The 21,690-nt window shown below is 42.7% G+C and overlaps 1 protein-coding gene across 1 annotated transcript in view; it reads right to left on the bottom strand.

Moving 5' to 3' along the window:
* The window catches only part of btaf1 (BTAF1 RNA polymerase II, B-TFIID transcription factor-associated), a 127,803-nt gene that overhangs the window by 33,534 nt on the left and 72,579 nt on the right, over positions 1-21,690 (bottom strand). The window contains exons 16-26 of the mRNA XM_084321482.1: positions 19,513-19,662; positions 17,084-17,226; positions 15,774-15,948; positions 8,010-8,213; positions 6,175-6,595; positions 5,598-5,782; positions 5,343-5,499; positions 3,592-3,701; positions 2,825-3,026; positions 1,585-1,733; positions 641-793 (exon numbers count right to left, since the gene is read on the bottom strand). Coding sequence (XP_084177608.1) covers positions 641-793; positions 1,585-1,733; positions 2,825-3,026; positions 3,592-3,701; positions 5,343-5,499; positions 5,598-5,782; positions 6,175-6,595; positions 8,010-8,213; positions 15,774-15,948; positions 17,084-17,226; positions 19,513-19,662 — 2,049 coding nt within the window. The remainder of the gene's footprint in view (positions 1-640; positions 794-1,584; positions 1,734-2,824; positions 3,027-3,591; positions 3,702-5,342; positions 5,500-5,597; positions 5,783-6,174; positions 6,596-8,009; positions 8,214-15,773; positions 15,949-17,083; positions 17,227-19,512; positions 19,663-21,690) is intronic.

Raw genomic sequence — 21,690 nt, forward strand, 5'->3', positions numbered from 1 at the left:
ACAATCTCACACACGCATACATTACAGGCAGAAGAAACTCTAAACAGTTTTGCACACATTAATTTAGTTCCGACAGTTATTGAGTTTGAATATGGCCACCACCAGTGATGTCATCAGGGACACTGGATCCTTTGTGTTGTGTAAATTGCAGCTAAATTAAAATCATACGGTAGCAGTCCCTATAAAACAAGGTATTGCCATTTTTTTTAATTACATTTTTCTTTTTTTACATAATTTCATGGTGCTGTAATTAACACAACACAAGGATTCAGTGTCCCAGATGACATCACTGGACATCATATTCAAACTCACTTACTCTCAATAAACCGTCAAACTAAATGAATGTGTGCAAAACTGTTTTGATAGGGTTTTTTGGATGCGTGTGAGATTATGTGCAGAATAAATCTGCATAGTTTTTTAGAGCAGTGTCCCTTTAAGAGGAGAGGGAAGAGGGGGGAGGTATTTTCATGTGCTACTAGCATCAGAGAAGCACTGGACCTTTTGGCCAAGCTGCAACACCAGGCCTAACCTCAATGAAGACCTCACGTCCCACCCCAACCTAAAACGGACATGATAAAAATTGTCGGTTTTCAAAGTTAGAACCAGGCACAGGCAAAGATGAGGCCGCTCCCACACAAACCTGCTGGTACTTCCTGAGCTCGGCCTTAATGGGCACAGGGATCTTGTAGTTCTCCAGCTTCCGGCTGTCCAGTAGCTGCTCCAGGAAGTGGCGCTCTCGGGCCTTCTGGCGAATCAGATCATCGGACATAGCTGGAGGGTCCGGTATACCTGCCTGCAATAAATAAAAGAAAAAAAAACGTTATCGAAATCTAAATTAAAAACATTTAGGAGATTGAAATTCTCATCTTCAGAAGCAAAACCCATGGATGCATTGAATTGAACCAATGCAGTCACTTTAGGAAATCCTAGTCATCTAGCTGACTGGGTTGAGGAAGTGACCGGGTTGAGCCTCACGTCATCTAGCTGACCAGGTTGAGCCTCAGCTGACCAGGTTGAGCCTCACGTCATCTAGCTGACCAGGTTGAGCCTCAGCTGACCGGGTTGAGCCTCACGTCATCTAGCTGACCAGGTTGAGCCTCAGCTGACCAGGTTGAGCCTCACGTCATCTAGCTGACCGGGTTGAGCCTCAGCTGAACGGGTCGATTCAAATTCACAATCAAACGGCCAATCCTTCCAGTGTCCCATCAAAAAGGACAGCTCCCAAATATTTACAAACAGAATATTTAGACAGGGCACCCTCTGGTGGACAAGAGACACAAAACTGAACCCTTGCAAAGAAGAACCACATAACTCCGGTGTGACATTTCCTTTTGACAGTCTATGCATTTGCAGTTGTAACATTATTCCTAATCACTTGGGAGAGTGTGAACAAGATTATATCACCGGAAAGTAGACTATTCATACAGTCTTTAACTATGAATGTAAGACACTAATTTACAATTAGGTTCAATTTAAAAACACATACAGGGTTCTTCTGCAGCCTCTAAATGGTTACGACTGTAAATGAGACTGGCTTCACCATTACAGTCCAATAATATCAACATAGTCAACGTGACTACGGACCTCGAGGGGCAGCAGGCGAATGAGCGTAGCGAAGCACTGTGTGGCCATGAAGCGGATGCTGTCGCTGGGGTCGCTCATGCGGCCGAGCACCGGCACCACCAGCAGGACGATGTAGGGCACGATGTCCACGTCCAGCTGCTCCATCACACCTGGAGGGCTCAGGAGTCAAGGAGGGTGCCACACAGAACACTCTCACACCGGGACCTAGGGTTGGGCATCGTTTGGATTTGAACGATTCCGGTTCCAATTCTCCATTTCGATTCCTGTTCTAAACGATTCCGATTCTTTGAGGTGCAGATCAAAACAGGTCACAGCTTATTTCGCAGGAGATTTTTTTATTTTTTAGAAAAATCTAATATTTTTTTCATACTATTCACATTGTCAGTTGACTTGATACAGTTTAATTTGGTTGCTGTACTGTAACTAGGGTATTAATTAACAAAGTTATATATATTTAATAAAAAAAAAAAAAAAAAAAAAAAAAAATAGAAATTAAGAATCGAAATGCAAATATGTTACTTCCGGTCCCAGAACCGGAAGTTAGAACCGGTTCTCGTGCCCAACCCTACCGGGACCTGGTAGCTTCCACTTGCACCGATACCGCAAACATTTTCACTGAGGATACGAGAGTGATCTGCCTGATTGGGTTCATTTGGAGGGCCACTGGACAAAATCGAGATATAATAGATTTTCCTCGATTACAGAGGCACCCAGTCTAGCCATTCATCAGTGTAAAAAAGGCACTGGGTTTTGACCTCATGTTCGGGGTGGGCATTAGAGCCTAAAATCTATATCATGGTATATTTAACATTTTAGACTGTAGCGGTGTATATATATAGCGGTATATTTGTTCTTATAATAGTAATAGAAAATGCTTTAGGAGAAGTACAAGACTTAACTATGAGGTTATTCTTCCCTTTTACTTAACGTGGTTCCAAGTGGTCATAATGTCCTGTGAAAAATTTCACTAAAACTGTTATTTGGTTACCAAGTAACGTACAGAAAACGAGCACAAAAAGAAGTCTAGTTCTGAAATCCCTTGAGTTATGTGTACGTTTACCTTCTCCAGGTTCTGGCATCTGCCCAATACCAGTATATTTCCAAGTGCTACCATTATACTTCCTCCTAATTAAATCTGATATTTAGTGAATGTGTCCTGTATCCGAAGCCTTTTGGAACCAAATGGACTCAACAGGCAGCTCATATTAAAATGCCCATACGACACAGCGCTGAAGGATACAGGCCATGGCTTCGATGGCGCCCTCCTGCTTGGTGCAGTCTTCGATAGCAGCCAGCCAGGGCAGCACACGCTCCAGGAACTGGTTCATGGTCTCTAGCGTGGCGATTTTGCTGAGCACTCCGACGCAGCGCGCCGCCATGTGGCGCACCGCCGTGTATGGGTGCTGCAGACAGGTGAACAGGTGGGGCAGGTGTTCCAGGAGCTAGGGTAGACACAGGAGAAGGACAAAGACAGTCAGGAGCCAGGGTAGACACAGGAGAAAGACAAAGACAGTCAGGAGCTAGGGTAGACACAGGAGAAGGACAAAGACAGTCAGGAGCTAGGGTAGACACAGGAGAAAGACAACGACAGTCAGGAGCTAGGGTAGACACAGGAGAAGGACAGTCAGGAGCTAGGGTAGACACAGGAGAAAGACAAAGCTAGGGTAGACACAGGAGAAGGACAAAGACAGTCAGGAGCTAGGGTAGACACAGGAGAAGGACAAAGACAGTCAGGAGCTAGGGTAGACACAGGAGAAGGACAGTCAGGAGCTAGGGTAGACACAGGAGAAGGACAAAGACAGTCAGGAGCTAGGGTAGAGACAGGAGAAGGACAAAGACAGTCAGGAGCTAGGGTAGACACAGGAGAAAGACAACGACAGTCAGGAGCTAAGGTAGACACAGGAGAAGGACAGTCAGGAGCTAGGGTAGACACAGGAGAAGGACAGTCAGGAGCTAGGGTAGACACAGGAGAAGGACAGTCAGGACTACATTTCAATAGGATAGTACCAGTGATTTGAGCTCTAGAGCCATGGCCCCAGCCGTGAGCTCCAGGACCTGCAGAGAGTTCACCAGCTCCTGGGCTGCTGAGTCTCCTCTCTCCAGCTGGACCTGGATATCTGATGAATACATGTAGGACACACAGGACAATGACTGGACAGGCAGTATGAAGAGTCGAATTCAGACTACATAGACCGGTAGTACAGAGAGTAGAGTTCAGACTACATAGACTGGTAGTACAGAGAGTAGAGTTCAGACTACATCGACGGGTAGTACAGAGTAGTGGTATTTTATTTCGCACCATTTCAGCAAAAAACATTGACCATGACAGAAAGTGTATAAAGGTGCCGAGTAGAGGCAAGAGACCCAGATGGGCCTATACGGGGCCTCAACTCATTAAATCATTGGATTAAAAAAAAAAAACACACAAAAACAAAAAGGAAAGTGAAATAAGTTCATCAAACTATTTTCATAACAATAATAATCAAAATAATAATAATAATAAAAAACAACATTAATAATTAGTCTAAACAAATTAACACTTTGATTGCCTAAGGCTAAATTCATGATATACCATCCCTTGCCAGCTCTATTTGTCTATGGAGAAGTTCCCCTTCTTTGCAGGGCTATAACTTTTTAAATTCTATTGCTAGATTGCCATTATTATGGCCCATTCAAGGTCCTATATGTATTGTTCATTGTGTAGCAACGTTAAACTTTTTCATTCACATATTCATAGTAAAATATGGTCTAAAGTATAAGTATGTTTTCATCTCTTTCTGCAGCTTTCTCCAGAACGTGATTTATAGCCCCAAATGCATTATATTGATGATGAAATACAGTTTGGTAGGAATCTGTGCGAGATCAAAAATTTCAATTGGACGTACTTCTAGAAGTTTCTACGTATCATCCGATGACCGGATGGGCGGGGGATCGTTTATAATTCCGTGGGCAGCGTTATATCATTCATCTAGTGTGGGTGATATGATCATCAGAGCAGTTTATATCGAACACGTTAAAAAATAACGCTGAATCTTACCGTATCTTCCTCACGCCATTGGACGATGAGCGTGGAACTGAAATATTCCTATTATGGGATGTAGAAATACGCGATCTATTTTCAGGTTGTATAATAGTATATACGTCCAAATCATGCTGTTTATCGAGTTATTGGCAACGGATCGCCATGTATTGTGTCGAGATCGAGTCCCGGGACCTATAGAGAGTGCCCGGAAGTAATATGGACGATCAGCACTTCATCCACATGACTTCCTGTTTGGCGCTTCTGCCGATCGGCCACCAGATGGCGCTCTTGAACCGCTAGAGGGTTGAGAGGAGGCCAGCACTGTGTCTCAGGGCTGCGGAGGAAAAATATGATTTCGATCACAGATTTTTGAAATATTGATATTAAAGACGAGTTACGGCGTCCTCAGCAACTTGAGCATGGCGGGGAAGGACGCCTAAACACGTTTTCGGCACTTAAAGTGTTAACATGAAACTGTAAAACAAAGTGACATTAATGGTTTTATGAGATTGAAGCTATTCATTTTACAATGTATATTTAAGCTTGGATTTGAGTTTATTATGGAGGGTTTTGAATTCCAAATAGTAGGACCTCTAAAACTAGTTCAGACTACATGCACAGGACAAGTTGATGGAATAGAAGCTGCTCTCACAATCTGCTGCATCCACAAATTCACAGGATCATCATCAAGACAGGTTCTACATTAAGACGTTTGTCTGGGTAGTGTGGTGTGTACCTATGTGTTGGTTCTCATTCACCACCGTCCTCAGTGGCCCCACCATGTTCTCCCAGAGGTAGGGCAGAGACCCGGTCAGCTCGGGACCAAAGTGCCTGGCGATGGTCGTCAGAGAGAACTCCGCCCCTCTCCTCTGAACGAGACACGGCTTCTTACTCTGAAAGCAACCCGACAGCAGGAGAGAGGAAACACGCGGTTGGGTCTTCAACGTAAGTTGTGTGAAATATAAAAACTCAAACTCTGGAAAGCACCTACCTCGTCGTTCTCGTGGTTGATGGTGATGCCGGGGGGGAGCTCTGTGGTGGGGGTCTTGGGGGGTTTGGGAGCGGGGCCCCTCTTGCTGGTGATGGCAAAGGCTGCCCTCTGGAGGCGGTAAAGGGTGATAATGCCTCTGGTTTTGTTGACCATGTGCTGCGTGCAGTCTTTTTCCGACACACTGGCTAATGGTTTGGAAGAGAGAACATTGCAGACACGGTCAAAAGAGGACAACATGGATTCTGTTGACAACCAACGGCTCACAGGGTGAATATGATGACAAAATAACAGGTCGAAGCTAGGGATGCATCAATATTGATAATCTGCTAACAATAATCACCATTGGTCCGAATTAGCATTTTTGTGACCCTTTACTCAGTTTTACCTAATGCAAGTGAACTTTCATAACATAACAAAAACATTTGAGCAAATTCCACAACATTCCATAACAATCAGTATCACTATCAATTCTTTATCATTATTCTTTGAAATTCTAAATTAAATCTGCTATCGCATCAGCCTCAGAAAACCACATCAGTGCATCCGTGATCCAAGCCTGCATACAGCCCCTCCTTACCTCTAGCGATCTCCTGTGCAGGGGGCACGGGGCAGGCGGCGGAAGGGGTGAGCGTGGGGTCGGCGCAGGCCGAGGTGCAGAGGTTCTTGACGATCTTGGGGTTGGGGCAGGGCGCACGGCTGGCGCACTGCTGCAGCAGCCGGGCGAGGAAGGAGGCAGCGTAGCCCTGGACCAGCGTGTTCTCCTCCCGCTTCACCGCGTCCATCAGGGGCCTCACCAGCGGGTTGAGCTTGTCCGGCAGTGCCTGCAGGTTGACCACGGCGCAGGCGGTGAACATGTGGACTCGCAGGTGGAGCTGCTGCCAGTCGGCGTTGGTCTCGACCACCGTGGACAGGGCCTGCTGGCGCTTGCCGTCCAGCGCCTGCCACTCTTTGGACGAGGCGTTCAGGCCCGTCGTGGACTCTGCGAACAAGGTGGTCACCTAGGCAAACAGACAGGGGACGGGGGGAGAGTGTGTGAGTGATATGCTGGTGATTGGAATAGAACAGTAACCATTAACCACTGAAAGCACAGAGAGATCATTTTAAATCAGGGGTTCAATTCCATTATAAATGCCATCATTCCAGGAAACTGAGCTAGACAGAAAGAGACAAATTATAACTAGAGAAAATTAAGCATCAAGGTTGCAGTGACACATGGTACAATCTAATCTGGTGGTGCAGAGGGGGAGGGGCTCCTTTTAATCCAACGTATTGAGAATGCACCATTCTATACCTCATGATTGACATGATATACAAAGAGCTACATTTCTTTATAAAAATAATGAAAAACTTCTCCACCCAGGAAGTGGATAAGAACCAGACAATATTCTACATCAGTTTCCAATTCACTCCATGACGAAGCAAGGACCAGGTGTCAGGTTAATGTACTGGTCACTCACGACTCCTGAGCAGGGTGCGTGATGCCCAAGAAATTCATATTATGATTATTTTGCCCCCCCCCCCCCCATATCTTTGTATAATTTAATATTATAAATTGTACAATATATTGTACAATGGTTTGAACCCTGCAACAATGAAAGCTCGACTGGAGGAGCTCAGAGGACCAGTTGACAGAACGTATTACTGTCCGTTGGTTTATTTAACAATTGGAACCCAACAGTCACTGAAACACCACTGTGAGCCTCATCTGTACAATCAAGCAGACTAGTCCATCCACACCTGGAGACACACGCGCCACAACTTTGCGGAGATGTGCCAAAAATGCTTGGAATGTGTGTGCCACAACTCACAACAGGTTAAACTCGTAAAAATGCAACAATCGGCTGCATCGGCCCCTGCCTATGCTCATGTGCAATTTCAGATTGAGTGGCCAAACCATTGAGGAGAATTTATTTTATGCAGACAGAAGGACAGAGGTTTCCTAATTGTATAGTAAGATATCAAAACCCAGAGACTCGTGAAGTGGTGGGAAGATGGAGACTTGTGACTCATCCCATGGAGCCGGCGTTGGCATGTGTGACTTGTATTTACCATCTTTGCGAGAAACGGTTAGATTTTTGAGGACATGGACTTAGGGTTAGGTTTAAGTAAGGGTTTGGGTAATGGGTTTGGCACTATACATGTAGTCAATGGAGCATCCAGAGAAGTACAGTAATAGAGTATTGCCTTGTCTCCACTAGCCAGGGTTTAGCCGTGCTGTGGCCTGTCTGGCACACAGCGAGCGAGCGTCTGAGACAGTATCATAATGGTTTAGCTTGTGCACAACAGTTGGTGGTGTGAATACCATACCAAACCATGCTAAGACAGTGGCTAGCCCCAGCCAGGCTGAACATGGCTAATGGAGACGAGGCATACGGCCTGCGCGTGTGCGTTTCCCCGCTGTCAGGGCCTCACCAGCTCGTTGGCCTGGTCGATAGTGAACACGCTGCAGTTGAGGCTGTCTCCAAGGTCTATGTTGGACTCAGCCAGCAGGGAGATGAGCTGCTTGCACTCGTTCTGCATCCTGGTGAACGGGATGGCGATCTCGTCGTAGTACAGCTGCTCCGACAGGATGGCCAGCAGGCGAGGCTGCACCACGGAGGACACGATCCGACACTCCTGGTGGGGACAAGCGGCATAACGAGTGAGATCTCTTTTTAGAAAAGGTGTTTTTATTGATCATCTGGGATGAAAGGGGCATTTACAGGAAGGAGAGTGAAATATCAAACAGTGTACAGTGTCAAAGCTATACTCTACTACTGGGTTGGGTATAGAGGGAGGGCACTTGTGAGCCTGATGAAGATGGCCACATAATGTGAACGCTCCTACAACTTTGTATATAAAACCCCAAACCTCAACGAACCCGACCTAAATCTCCACTTTACTATGTCAAATCAGCCTTCAGTCAAAGGGTGACATTTTCACTAAAGCGCGTAAGGCAAACACCCATTGTGCAAAGATAAACACTGCAGCTAGCAGCATGGCCAACTTAGCCGAGGTGCCTTCAAATCAGTCATCTAATTACTACTTTGCAAGGAGAAGAACGACTCTCTTTGGCGTTGTCAAGTCTGGAGGAGATTTTGAAAGATGCCACATCATCCAAAGGGGACATCTTTCATTTATAGTGCTCCGTTAAGACTACCATAGTTCTTCCTTGACCCCCTTAAGAATGTCTGGCAGAAAGATCTGGGTTGTAACTTTAATGATGAACAATGGGACAGTATATGTCAGAATGTCTTCATCTCATCGTCCTGTAATAAGAATTATGTTTATGCACAGGGTGAATCTTACCCCGGTCCGTTTAAGTAAGATATACCCCAACTCATCCACCAGATGTCATTGTTGTAAGACATGTATAGGATCAATGATCCATGTTTTTTGGAAACACTTTTGGAAAGAAGTTTGAGACTTAACTGCTTTGGGAAATTAGCTTATTTGCCATCTACCCTGGAGTTAGACAAGAAGATGCATACCTTTTTCTTCTGTGCATGCAGTAAGAGTAGGAAGACGTTGGGAACTAGGCTAATGGAGGAACCTACTTCCAGTGACTGACACTAAGCTAGGCTAACGGTGCGTGTCTTCCTACTCCTACTGCATGCACAGAGAAGAAAAAGGGATGAATCTTAACACTCCAACATTTTGGGAACCCTGGAGTTAGACAAGAAGATGCATACCTTTTTCTTCTCTGTGCATGCAGTAGGAGTAGGAAGACGTTTGGAACTAGGCTAATGGAGGAACCTACTTCCAGTGACTGATGCTAAGCTAGGCTAATGGTGCACGTCTTCCTACTCCTACTGCATGCACAGAGAAGAAAAAGGTATGTATCTTCTTGTCTAACTCCAGGGTAGATGGCAAATAAAAGGAAAACTCCAACATTTTGGGAAATTACCTTAAGTTTTGGAATTTCTATTGGACATTACATCGGAATTGGACAGGACACTAGATCCCATATCTGTGAAGAGGATTGGGATAATAACATAGATAGCCGTGTGTAGGGATATCTAAATGTATCCTGCTCCAACTGGAACAAACTAAGACCTCCAACATGTGATCGCTTTAAAAAGATTCTCAATGACACTGGAACAGCGTACTCTGTAAAATAATCTCTATCTCTCTCATTACGCTGCCGGCAACTGTTTACGTTTGTGAGCGCTATAGTCCAATAGATGCGACTGTATGTCCTTTGTTTACAAATTAGATCTGCACCAAAAAGGGTAGTGTGAACGCAGACCAAAATCAAACAATGTATCATTTTCACATTTGGTCCACCAGAAAGTCCGGACTATCCCCGGACTTTCAGGTGTGAACACGCCCTAAGGAACCTTTCTAAGAACCTCTCATGGACCTCTATCCACAAGCTCTGTGGGATGTGCCTCAACTCTACATAATAGACTAAAATAGTATAGAATAACTACAGTATGGTCACAGTAAAAGTATATTTACTTTTCTCTTCTTAACCCCTTTTCTTTTTGTTACCATTAGTACTACCCCATTATACCATATTTTCATATGTATGTTTGTACAATGATTGTGTAAAGAAAACCACCAATAAACGTAAGAACGTAAGATCAAGTACTTTGTTCGCTATCCATGTACATTGTGTGTCACCATTGATGGCAAAGAAGAAAGATTTAACTGTCCCAAGCTTGCTGAAAATGCCTTGATATCTTTACCGAACTCTCCAGAAGATATGCGGTACGAATGATGATGTTTATGACTGAGATAGTGCTCAGTAACTCTTATGGTCCGAGCCGGCGTGTTAATTAATTGGCCGTTCCCTCTCTTCTTCTTAATTCTCCTTTGTTCCTGATGCCTCTGCATTATGAGTGTTGTTCTATTTGTGCCATGTTTATGATTTGGAAATATGTGCTCAATGTTAGCGTGAGCCTACTACATGGCTTCATTAATGGTACATGCTGTTGTGTTTACATTCTGAATGTCGTAGCGTAAATGCGTCACTTCCGGTAGCGCCTACGTGCTTACGTCACGTTAATACCGTGACTAATTCATAGTAGAGATTTATCAGAATGAAGGATTTAAAGTCTTTGATGCCGCCTGTAAATATCAGGCTACAAATTTTCTTTTCTTTTTCTTTTTCTTTCTGGCTTCATTAATGTTACATGCTGTTGTGTTTACATTCTGAATGTCGTAGCGTAAATGCGTCACTTCCGGTAGCGCCTACGTGCGTACGTCACGTTAATACCGTGACTAATTCATAGTCGAGATTTTAACATCAACTGGCTAGATCGATCATCTAGTAATGATCGAAACCTATTTGGCAGTGTCAATTTAACTCAACTCATTAGTGAGCCTACTAGAGTTGATACTAGATCCAAGTCCCTGCTAGATTGGATTCTCGTCTCACACCCGGACAGAATTTCAAACTCTGGTGTGTTACCCGATAGTTTCAGCGACCATTCTATCATCTTCTGCATTTGGAAGATAAAGTTACCACGTCTACCACGAAAATATATCAGGATAAGACAATGTAGGAATTTGAATATTGAGCACTTTATTCAAGATATAACATCTATAAATTGGGACAGGTTTAAATTGATTCCATTTGTTGAAGATGCATGGAATTTCTTCTACACTGAGCTTACTAATGTTGTTGACCATCATGCTCCCTGGAAGACGCTCAAAGTAAAGGGTAGACACTTGCCCTGGATTAATAGTGAACTTATAAATCTGTATAAACAAAGAGATAAGGCTTGGGAAAAGCATCGTCTGACAAAGGATTCTGCCGACTTCATTGCATATAAACTGTTACGAAGGATCAGATTAAACCGAATATATATATTTATTGATTGATATATATTGCATAATATTTGTATATCGTTTGTACAAGGAATATACAAGGGATATCATATACACGGAATATCCCTTTAGCCTAGTACAGACCATAATATTTCATTCTCCTATTGGACAGCGGTCCACAGGCGCCATGGCCATACCTTCAATGTCGGGTTCAAAGTCACCGCCGGGGACATGCCTGGACATGAACGGTATTGCGCAAGGATATGAGACAGGAATAAAGCTGGTACTAGTTTATTCACCTAAGCGTATAAATACGGCGCAGGTGAATACAGAAGCACTTAGTAACTAAAGTTGAAGCCTCACCCACGATACGACGTGCGGTGAAGTATGGCCTGTTTGGCCCCAAATAGAGCATTGAGACCGTGTGCGAATTAATAACTGAAGTGTCAGAGTTTAACGCTGTACCGTCGAGTTCGACCTATTCTATTAAGTCAGTAATAGTCTATTTGTGTATAGTGTATCGTGCGGCTAAAGTTCTACAGTGACCAGCATCACCAACGTTTCCTCGTATCAGCTAGAGTGCTTATCCAGGCTGGGCTGCTTACCATGGCGCTTTCACCCGAGGGGCCCTAGACGAGGACCGTGTGGATTATGTACACTGGATAACCTACCGACGACTGCATAGCCCTTTTCGGCTGGATTATATTTGCTTTTGGTCCTGTAATTAATGGAGCGGAGAATCGCCGACACCCACAAGTGTGTGGGATTTAACTTGTGAGGAGCCACGTCGAGTCTGCCTCTCAGAAGTCTGAGGCCGGCTAGCTTTCTTCCATGTGGAGCTACATGCTACGGAGAACAGCTGTATTCGTCTGTGGATCAAGATCTTATTGCACCGTCTCCTGTACTCGGAGTCTCCTTATCATCGTTGACCCAGACTCTACTACCGACAGATCCTCTACCCTTGCTGGCTTACAACCGGGGGGACCCTACCAGTATCTCCCGCTATATTACTAGTGTACCATAGATATAATTCCCTAAGATTCAGGTTGTATGATTATCTCCTGCGTAATATGAGAATGGACATTCGTTATTGATTTGCCTACGCACATTCCTTTGCCTTATAAGCGCATCCAAAGTGAAGTAAAGTAAAGTATATTATGTACCTTTTGCTGCTAATAAATACTTAAATACAGCTTTGTGTGGAACCGAGTCATTGTGGGGAAGTGTTCATCATTAGATACCTGTGTACTGTATGGCCAGTAGGAATGTACATAAGACGGTAGTGGTTTAATGATACCATACTTATCAATACAGTCAGGGAATTGTACCCCTCAGTTACATAAACAAATACGGAACTTATGTACAACTAAAACAAGAAATGCTAAATCCAACTATTTCAAAGATTGTTTAAGCAATAAATTTAGCAATCCAAAACAGTTTTGGAAGAGAATCAACAGCATTACTAAGAAGTCATCTATAAATCCCACTCATATTAGAATTAATAATGAAGTTGTCAATGATCCCTCCTCAATTGCACTTGCCTTTAATCAGCACTTTAATTCTGTCTGCACTCAAATTTAATGACTCCTCATATTCCGATGTGCCTCTTAATAACACCAGATGCAACAACTCTTTTTCATTTAGAAGTATCCGTCCGCTTGATGTTCAGAAGGTCATTGATGAATTAAGATTGGGTACTAGCTGTGGTTCAGATGGTATGGAGATCAAATTCATCAAACTTGCATCTCATGTATTATCATATCCTTTGTCTGATTTATTTAATTTATCTTTAACAACTAATGAAACTCCATTAAGCTGGAAATGTGCAAAAGTCATTCCATTGCATAAAGGTGGTGATCCTTCCGATCTCAATAATTATAGACCAATTTCAATTATTAATAGTATAGCAAAAGTATTTGAAAAACTAATTTTTAATCAATTATCCCATTATGTTAATGATTCTCATATTTTATCACCATGCCAATCTGGTTTCAGGCCAAACTACTCTACAACTACAGCCCTTCTGAAGTTGACCAATGATGTTCACTCAGCAATAGACAATAACATGGTTACTGGTGCAATATTTATAGATCTCACAAAGGCTTTTGATTTGGTTGATCATTATCTTCTTCTTGACAAACTGTGTGCTATTGGTGTCTCTAATAATTCTTTACTTTGGTTCAATTCCTATCTCCACCAGAGACATCAGTGTGTATCATATCAGGGTAAACAGTCTGATTTTTTGATTATGGATAAAGGTGTTCCTCAAGGTTCATCTTTAGGACCATTATTATTTTCTATATTTGTTAATGATCTCACCCGGATACCATCTGACTGTCTTACTCAATTGTATGCTGACGATAGTGATTTATTCTTCTAAGTCTGATATTCAACAAATTCAGTACTCTTTACAGACTCATTTTGATGCTGTCCAGAAATGGTTATCTATTAACAAACTTTTATTAAATAAGAAGAAGTCCTATAGTATGCTGTTTGGTACTAGATCAAATCTGGTGCAAATATCAAATCAGTTGTCGATTAGGTTTTTAGATGATGCTCCTCTTGAAAATGTCGATGAATATAAGTATCTGGGTCTTTGGCTTGATTCTCAACTCACCTTCAAGTCACATATTGATGCTGTGATGAAGAAAACAAATTGTAGCCTGAGAATATTGTATTGTTCTATTAACTGTTTTTCTCTTCAGGTTAGGAAAATAATCATTATACAGCTGGTACTTCCAATAATGGATTACGCAGACATAGTCTATCAAAACACCACACTAACAAATCTCCATCCTTTAAATGTTACTTATAATAGTGTTTGCAGATTTATATTGAGGTGTCCTTATAGAACCCATCACTATCTTATGTTTGAGTTGTTAAACTGGCTCTCTCCAATTCAGAAGACATTTTCATTGGTTGCTTTTTGTTTACAAATGTATTTACTTTAATTATCCCCCCTATCTAAAGCAGTTCTTAACACCATATAGTTCAACTTATAATTTAAGACACACGGATCTTCCTTTCTTTAGTATACCTCGAACCATCAAAGCTATCGGTCGACTTGCCTTTAAATATAAAGCACCAGCTGATTGGAACAAACTGCCTAGTTCACTCAGATCTCTTACTTCTTACCGGTTATTCAAGATAGCTTTGTTCACTCATCTACAGACTACTTGCACCTGTTATTGATTTACTGTGTTAGGGCTTACATGTCGTTTTCAGATCAAATTATAATTTTGTATGTGTTTTATAAGGGAACATAATCATATTGGTGATCCTCTTGGGAGGAATCGGTGTGGATTGTGGGGGTGAGCTTGGGAGAGCGTCTGTCAGTGTATAAGTGCATTTGTTGTCCTGTTTTTTGTTTTGTTATGTATTGTATTGTATGTTTTGTATCCTATGTTAAGGACCCCCTCGAAAACGAGATAGCATATCTCAAGGGGTTTATCCTTCAAATAAATTTCAAATAAAAAGATTAGAAAAAATACTGATGTGCTCAACACATCTTGGGGAGGTCAGTGCATTCCAAGGAGTATCGACTTATCCCTTTTCTTGATCCTCCAATCAGACGAGGGAAGCAACAGTTGTGATTGGAGGATCAGGAAAAGGTCAATTACACAGTTAGCCAATATCCATAGAATGATCTATATAACCAACATTCCATAACCCAAAGTGTATGTCTACCGGTAGTTTAAAAATAAATCATAATATGACCAAAATAAATCCTACTTACAAGGGCGGCTACGTGGCGTAGTGGGCAAGGCGCTCGCCACGAATGACGGAGACGCTGGGCTTGCCTGTTCGAGCCCAGCGCTCCTCATTGCTTTCAGTTTAGCTGGTCGTCCGTACTAATACACATTGGCCGTATTAGGGGGTGGGAAACTGATGGGTGGGGATCGGGCGTTGTGGACAGCGACTCCTACAGGTCGGTTGGTGCGCCTGCGCAGTGGAATCAGGAAGTGTCGGGGGCAGCGTGAGCCTCCCACGTGTTACTCCTCGCCACTGAGAGATCGAGCTGCGCAGGTGAAAAGATGCGACTGCCGTTACCTCAAGTACTGGAGGGGACTTGTGCTATGTATGACTTAGTCCACATTGCAGCCGGCTTGTGGGAGGCAAGAAACGGCGTTCGTGACAGGGGAGGGTTGAATTGGATGATACGAAATTGGGATGGGAGGAAAAGTGGATTAAAAAAAAAAGAAATCCTACTTACAGAAAAAAATCTTGTACTCAAGATCGCTGAACAAATTAATAATACAAACTAGAAATAATTTACCATCACCTCGGTTTGATTCAAATTTTTTGATAACTTTAGAGTGAAACCTATAGAGTGTGTCAAAGATTTGAGAGGTAAAAAGAAAATAATAATCTAATCAAACCTGAAAGGGTAAAAAACCAAAGACATGATCTTCCTTCTCTCACCTTCTCCAGAGCGGCCCACTCGCAGAGCACCAGCGACACGGCGATGCGCTGCAGGGCAGACTTGGAGTTGAGGTGGAAGAGCAGCAGTTGGCCCAGAGACTCAGCCGGACGGATCTCCTGAGAGGCCGAGTTGAGCTGGGGGTCACAGATACAGCGACACAGAGCTCCCAGCAGTCTGCACGGCCGCACAGGAAGAAGGAGACGGTCAGAATACTAATATTAGACGATTCAGTGGTCAGTCTAGAATACTAACATTAGATGGGTCAGTGGTCAGTCTAGAATACTAACATTAAAATAAAAAACATTTGTTCAAAAATTTAAATAGAATACTAACATTAGATGAGTCAGTGGTCAGTCTAGAATACTAACATTAGATGAGTCAGTGGTCAGTCTGGAATACTAACATTAGATGGGTCAGTGGTCAGTCTGGAATACTAACATTAGATGAGTCAGTGGTCAGTCTAGAATACTAACATTAGATGAGTCAGTGGTCAGTCTAGAATACTAACATTAGACGGGTCAGTGGTCATTCTAGAATATGTTTGGTAGCTTTGTGGAGCAAGGGGTGCAATTCTGGTGCTGGAACCATTACTTATATTCCCATCATGACATACAAATGTTTTCAACCTGCAACTGCCACACAATCTCTTAATTTTGGGTGAAGCAATAAGGCCAGGTGATGCATGTCTTTACATTTTCTCTAGAAACTTCAGTTTTCTAGCAGTAAGGGGGGGGGGGTATGCTTTGCTGCTAAATAAATGTCAAGGGTATAGCCATTTCAATTGACTCCATTTCAAACCATGCACTAATTTCTTGATCCTCCAATCACAACTGCTGCTTGTCCGAAGGAAGAGACAGTTGTGATTGGAGGATCGGAAAAAGAGGACAGAGTTTGAGGTCAATTCTTCAGACTAAAAAAGGAAAGAATTCTTCAGGCTAAAAAAGTAGGGATGTCCTATATTATCGGCCTACCGATATTATCGGCCAATATCGGCATAAAAATGTGATATGGGAAAATATCGGTATCTGTTTTCAAAAAAAAATTCTATAACCTTTATTTACCCAGGCAAGCAAGTAAGAACACATTCCGATTTTATTTATTGTCAAAAGTATGCATAATGTTGTGTTAATTCCACAACAAGAGATATGTAATGTTAATTACCTGAAATTATTCAGTTTTTGGGGGGGGGGGGCCCTGCATATATCGGTATCGGTTGATATCGGTATCGGTAAAAAAAGCCAATATCGAGCATCCCTATAAAAAAGGAAATAATGAGAGCTAGTGGAGACAAAATGAGGGAAAGACTGACTTGGCAGCCATGAGGCGAGCGCGGATCACCACGTAGTCCCTCGTCACCTGGTCCTCCGTCACGGTCTCCGCCCCCGCTATGTACTCCAGCACCGCCTCCTTCACCTGAATGGTCCCCAGACGAGCTTTTACACCCGTCTTGTCCTGTAAACAGCCAATCAGATGTCACTAGCATCCAACCCGCAGGCAATCAATCACATAAACACCAGAGGATCGCTGTGTCTTAACACTTTCAATGCCAACAATGAGATATCTCGTTTGTTCATGCCGACCGTTCATTGCCAACGACGAGAGATCTAGTTTTTTTTTTATTATTAGCGATTTGAATTCATATTTCATCAATCTAGTCTCACGTTAGTGCTGCAAACTCTCTCTCTGAGCTCCATTGGGAAAATACCGCCCCCTATCGTCTCTCCCTGTGGTACTGCACCCCTTTGGATTGAATGAAACACATTGGGGGGGAAAAAATCCTGCTTCCTCAAGTCACCTGAGAGGATCGGATTCATTGCCGAGCCCCAGAACAGCGTGGAATATATATTTCCAGTACCGAGCGTTGGATCAATAAACGCGATCGATATTTGGAATGGCGATCAGGAATTGGAATAATCTTTTTGGAGAACATCTGATCTGAGGTAAGTAGGGCTGTCTTAAATGCTTCGAAGCTTCGAACGTTCGATTCGATGGCACAAGCTTCGAACATTAAAAAAAAAATCGAAGTTTATTAAAAAAAAATAAAAAAATAAAAAAAAGAATAAAAAAATTATTATTTTTTTTACTTCTATTTGTGTGTGTGTAGGTGTGTGTGTGTGTGTGTGTGTGTGTGTGTGTGTGTGTGAACTACCCATCCCAGTTAGGACAGCCGAATCCCGTCCAATCTTTCGCCGTCGACTAAAGACGCACTTCTTCAACCATTATCTGAAATGATAAAAAAAAAAAAAAAAAAAAATCTAACCGTGACTAACCTTACTGTCATGCACTTGTCCTAATAAACTAACCTACACTGTAACACGCAACACTTTGATGAACATTGTTACTCAGCTGATAGTTGTACCCTTCTTGCTGTCTTGTCGTACAGAACTTGTAAGTCGCTTTGGATAAAAGCGTCAGCTAAATGACTAAATGTAAGTGTGTGTGTGTGTGTGTGTGTGTGTGTGCATGAACATTCACTGATAATTGGTCTGTAGTGGAGTCTACAAGGTCTACATTGCCGGACCATGTAGAATCCGGACCTTGTAGACTGACATAATTCTGTGCATAGTTTAGTCTACACAGGCCATATTTCAAATAATCAAAATCTTACTTCATTCATCTTAAACATTCTTGATTTGGGGGATTGGTAGTTCCCATGAAATCTGAAGTTGTTCAAACGACAACAGCGATCCACCTTGAATTAAATCACACAGCCGAGTGAAACCTTGTTGGATGCGTCAGTCACGAAAGGGGCTACTTAATTAATTAATCCAACCCACTTTATTTATAGAGCACATTTAAAAACAACAACGTTTACGAAAGTGCTGTACAAGTCCCACAACATAAGATAAAAAAAAAATATATATATATATATATATATATAAAAAGAAAAATATAAAAAAAAAAAAAACATTTCCCAAAGCTTCGAATTAAAATCGAAGCTCGGCCCCGAAGCTTCGATTGCCAAAAAAAGCTTCGAAGGTCAGCCCTAGAGGTAAGGAATCTATTTTACCACGATTCATAAATAGGCCGAAAAATGTCATTTTTTTGTGTATTCCAGAATATTCCAGTAAAGGGCGATTATCACAGAATCTTTATATTTTCCTGAAACAAGCGTTTTTCAAAATGGTATAAAACGGAAATGAACCGATAAAAAACAATCCGTGGGGCGCTCCAGTAGCACACCATGTACCGCGCTGCGTCGCGGATCGGCTGACCCGAGATCGATTCCCAGACCCGCCTTAATTTGCCAAATGTCTTCCCCTGCTCTCTCTCCAGTTTCACCCTCACTGCATCTGTCGGTCATGTTTGACCAGGAAAAGCGATAAACGCTAAAAAATAAAGTTAAAAAAAGAAAAAATCCGTTTCGACAATGTTGATTGCAAACAAGTCATTGATAAGCGACGGCCAGATTAGACAGCCATAATTTAAGACATAGTTTATGCGTTTGCAAATATGAGAGCTCTATCATTGAAGTGGGTGGTGGCATTCAAGGGGGGTAATCCAAATGTTCATCGCATGGAGCTGCACGGTAATGAAATGTGGCAAAACCCTCATAACCGATAAAGTTCATAGTTATATAATTTCATCACAATATGATCCTATTGAAAGACCACCAACGCCAAAACAGAATTATTGCCAAGCCCTACTTTCGATGCCTTTTCAAGAATTGATAAGGAACATAATAAAATAAATTATTTCGGGTACCCAGCCCTCTTGTAGCAGAATCAGGAGGAGTACCTTGCAGCGCGCCTTGACCTCCAGCAGCATGTTGGCGTCGATGGGGATTTGAGAGGCCTGCATCATCAGACAGAGCCAGGCGCCCATCCAGGGACAGCTGGCTGCCACCACGTACTGCTGGGGCGCCTGACGCAACAGCTCCGTCCACACCTGCAGCACAATAAACACTGCTCAAACACACCTGCAGCACAATAAACACTGCTCAAACACACCTGCAGCACAATAAACACTGCTCAAACTAGGGATGCACCGAATGGGAAATTCTTGGCCGAAACCGATACCGAAAATAGGAAACAGTTGGCCGAAAACCGAATGCCGAAAATTATATAGAATAGAATTTTTTTTACCAATGTTGTTCAGCTACCCGATTATGGAAAAATATGATTATGGCAAAACTTAACTTAAATAATAAATAATCACTATTATGGGTCCATAAAACATTTATTCAGCACTTCTGAATGCATACAGTACATTAATTCCAAGTCAAGTGGCGGACATCTGTGCTCTACTGAGCGCACCTTTCTAGTCCGCAGATGAATGTGCTCTTTTGACTTTGGCACAGTAGACGCGCGACGTGTATTCTCGAGAATGATAATAATGCTCTTCAGATTATATTATCGACGACAGACGGCGTCAATGTGAGAAACACAATCCCCCCCCTCTTAAGTTAACCGCGACGGCATATAGTAAATAAGGATATAAAGCATGTTAAAAGACGCATTTATTGGACGCGTTGCGCGCTGAGTTTACATAGAAACAGCGCGACACATAGAAACAGCGCGCATGTAATGACTGAAGCCAATGTTTTGATGACATCACCACAACAACACGCGTTAGGTTACAGGTTGTTTCTGTTTCGGTGATATATTTTCGGTGAAAAGTTGGTGGCCGAAATTTCGGTGCATCACTAGCTCAAACACACCTGCAGCACAATAAACACTGCTCAAACACACCTGCAGCACAATACACACTGCTCAAACACACCTGCAGCACAATAAACACTGCTCAAACACACCTGCAGCACAATAAACACTGCTCAACACACCTGCAGCACAATAAACACTGCTCAAACACCTGCAGCACAATAAACACTGCTCAAACACACCTGCAGCACAATACACACTGCTCAAACACGCATGCAGCACACTGCTCAATCACACTTGCAGCACAATAAACACTGCTCAAACACACCTGCAGCACAATACACACACTGCTCAAACACACCTGCAGCACAATACACACTGCTCAAACACACCTGCAGCACAATACACACTGCTCAAACACACCTGCAGCACAATACACACTGCTGATTTACACGCTGTTCATCACGCGCAACAGCACAGGGCGCACACTAGGGGTGTAAAGGTACACATATCCGTACCGAACTGTTGCAGTGTGTACCGTACCGAATGGCTGTGTACCGAACGAATACACAGGATCTCCTGATGACTCCAGGATGCAGGACTGGAAGATGACAGCATGTTTGGGGGCTGTTTTTTTCACAATCTAATATAATTAGTTATTATTTTTTATTTTTTACAAGTCGCTTATTAATTTCAATATAGAATATTAGTTTGACAACCCTACAAGTACAATTAGTTACTGCACACTACATCACCCCAACATGGAAAGCCAAACTTTCCCCCACTGTACCGAAAACCCGTACCGAACCTTGACTTCAAAACCGAGGTACGTACCGTACTGTGGTTTGTGTGTACCGTTACACCGCTAGCGCACACACACCGATTAACATGCAAACAGAAGCCTATATGGCAGGCGATTTCAAAAATGTTAAATAGACATTAACTCACTGGAGGCCAAACCCGAGATAGTCCGGGTTAACTCGCCATGCTCTGGGTGCAAAACTCGAGAAATCTCGGGTTTTAATCCATATTTATTTTATTAGCGATATCCATAAATTTTTCATCCATCCAGCCTGACGTTATCATTGGGAATGGGTCTGAGCTCGCAAAGGGCAAATACCGCCGCCTATTGTCTCCCGGATGGTATTGCACATCATTGGATTGGATTGGCTGGGACTGTGCATCAAAAAAAATAAGTCCAGTCCAGGTTTTACTTCTCGGGCATGCAGTATCGTTATAACAGATGGACTGAGGACACTCAGAGCAGCGTGGATTATGTGTTTTGGATATATAACGTTGGATCAATAAACGCGAT

This window comes from Notolepis coatsorum (genome assembly GCF_963971535.1).
Source record: "Notolepis coatsorum genome assembly, chromosome: 9".
Lineage (NCBI taxonomy): Eukaryota > Metazoa > Chordata > Actinopteri > Aulopiformes > Paralepididae > Notolepis > Notolepis coatsorum.